Source organism: Capsicum annuum, chromosome 9, assembly GCF_002878395.1.
Source record: "Capsicum annuum cultivar UCD-10X-F1 chromosome 9, UCD10Xv1.1, whole genome shotgun sequence".
Taxonomy (NCBI): domain Eukaryota; kingdom Viridiplantae; phylum Streptophyta; class Magnoliopsida; order Solanales; family Solanaceae; genus Capsicum; species Capsicum annuum.
The window spans coordinates 131,848,612-131,850,056 of record NC_061119.1 but is presented as its reverse complement, the minus strand read 5'-3'; the positions used below and the strand labels follow the sequence as shown (position 1 = coordinate 131,850,056).

At 39.7% G+C, this 1,445-nt stretch overlaps 1 protein-coding gene across 1 annotated transcript in view; it reads left to right on the top strand.

Annotated features, from left to right (window-relative positions):
• The first annotated feature begins 62 nt into the window (after positions 1-62).
• LOC107841509 (pentatricopeptide repeat-containing protein At3g51320-like) overlaps positions 63-1,445 on the top strand; it is a 5,481-nt gene continuing 4,098 nt past the window's right edge. Inside the window, exon 1 of the mRNA XM_047396708.1 lies at positions 63-1,115. Within this exon, the coding sequence (XP_047252664.1) occupies positions 170-997 (828 nt within the window). The 5' untranslated portion in view covers positions 63-169 and the 3' untranslated portion in view covers positions 998-1,115. The remainder of the gene's footprint in view (positions 1,116-1,445) is intronic.

The window sequence follows — 1,445 nt, the reverse complement described above, 5'->3', positions numbered from 1 at the left end:
TTTTTAGGTGATAAACACATCAATATATTGTGTTCTTGTTGTTGTTTGTTGAATTCGAGTGTGGTCTTCAAAAGGGTCCTCGGATCTTTGATCTTGTGGACTGATTTTGAAGTGTGTTTCGTGTTGTCCTTGTAATTCTTGTATCATTGCACGACAGTTGTTTGATGCAATGCCGTGTAGGAATTTGGTTCGGTGGAATGTCATGATGACGGGGTATTTGAATTCGAATAATCCTGGTAAGTGCCTAAAGTTGTTCAGAGAAATGGCACAGAGGGGATTGAATGGGAACGATACGACTATAGTTCTTGCGGTTAGTGCTTGTGCTAGGTCAGCTCGGATGAAGGAAGGAAAATCTGTTCATGGGCGTCTAATTAAGAAATTTAAAGACTTGAATTTGATTATTGGTACTACTTTAATCTATATGTATAGTAGATGCGGCAGAGCAGAAATTGCTCGTTTAATTTTTGATCGGATATCGATCAAGAACATAGTCTGCTGGAATGCAATGATATTGGGGTATTGCATCCATGGAAACCGAAAAGATGGGCTTAATCTGTATTCAAACTTGCTGAGCAGTAGATTAGAAAGTACAGGAAAAAGTCATGTTGATAACCCTGTGCTTCCAGATGAAATCACATTTGTCTCTGTCTTATGTGCTTGTGCCCGTGAAGGACTGGTAACAGAAGAAAGAAAATACTTTGGCAACATGAGCGACGCGTTTGGTATAAAGCCCAGCTTTGCACATTATTGGTGCTTGGCTAATATTTTGGAAAATGTTGGTCTAATGCAAGAAGCTATAGAAACACTGAAAAACATGCCAGTAGATAGCGATTTACCACTGGAATCCTCATTGTGGTCTGAATTGCTTGGCTCAGCCCGCCTTGGTCAAGATGTAAGTTTAGGAGAACAAATTGCAAATAAGTTGATTGATCATGACCCCGAGAATTTTTGGCATTATTTATTGTTGGTGAACATGTATGCTGCAGCTGGTCGTTGAGATGATGTAACTCAGACAAAGTAGAGGCTGAAGAAGAGAGGAATAGAAAGAACATCAGGCTGCAGTTTAAAAGACTTGAAGGAAATTGTTCACGACATGTCAGCGACATAAATAGCAGGTATATTTCTGTTAGTTGGTATCTTCTATTTACCGGTGGAATAGCCTTTGGTTTTAAGGAAAGTCACAATTAGATGCATGACCCTATATATTCTCAAATGATACATGTTCAAAAAGTTTTTCTCAAAACTTTTTTCGTTGTGGTACACTTATCTAAAGTCGCCAGTGTTTCTATGCTCTATTTCTATCCCTGCTTCTTGTTGTTGTCGTCTTTTTCATCTGTTTTGAGCCGAGGATCTATCGCCTCTCTACCATTACAAGGTGGCTGTAGGAGTAAGGTTTGCGTACACACTACCCTCCCCAGACCCACTCGTGGGACTACAATGGGTAT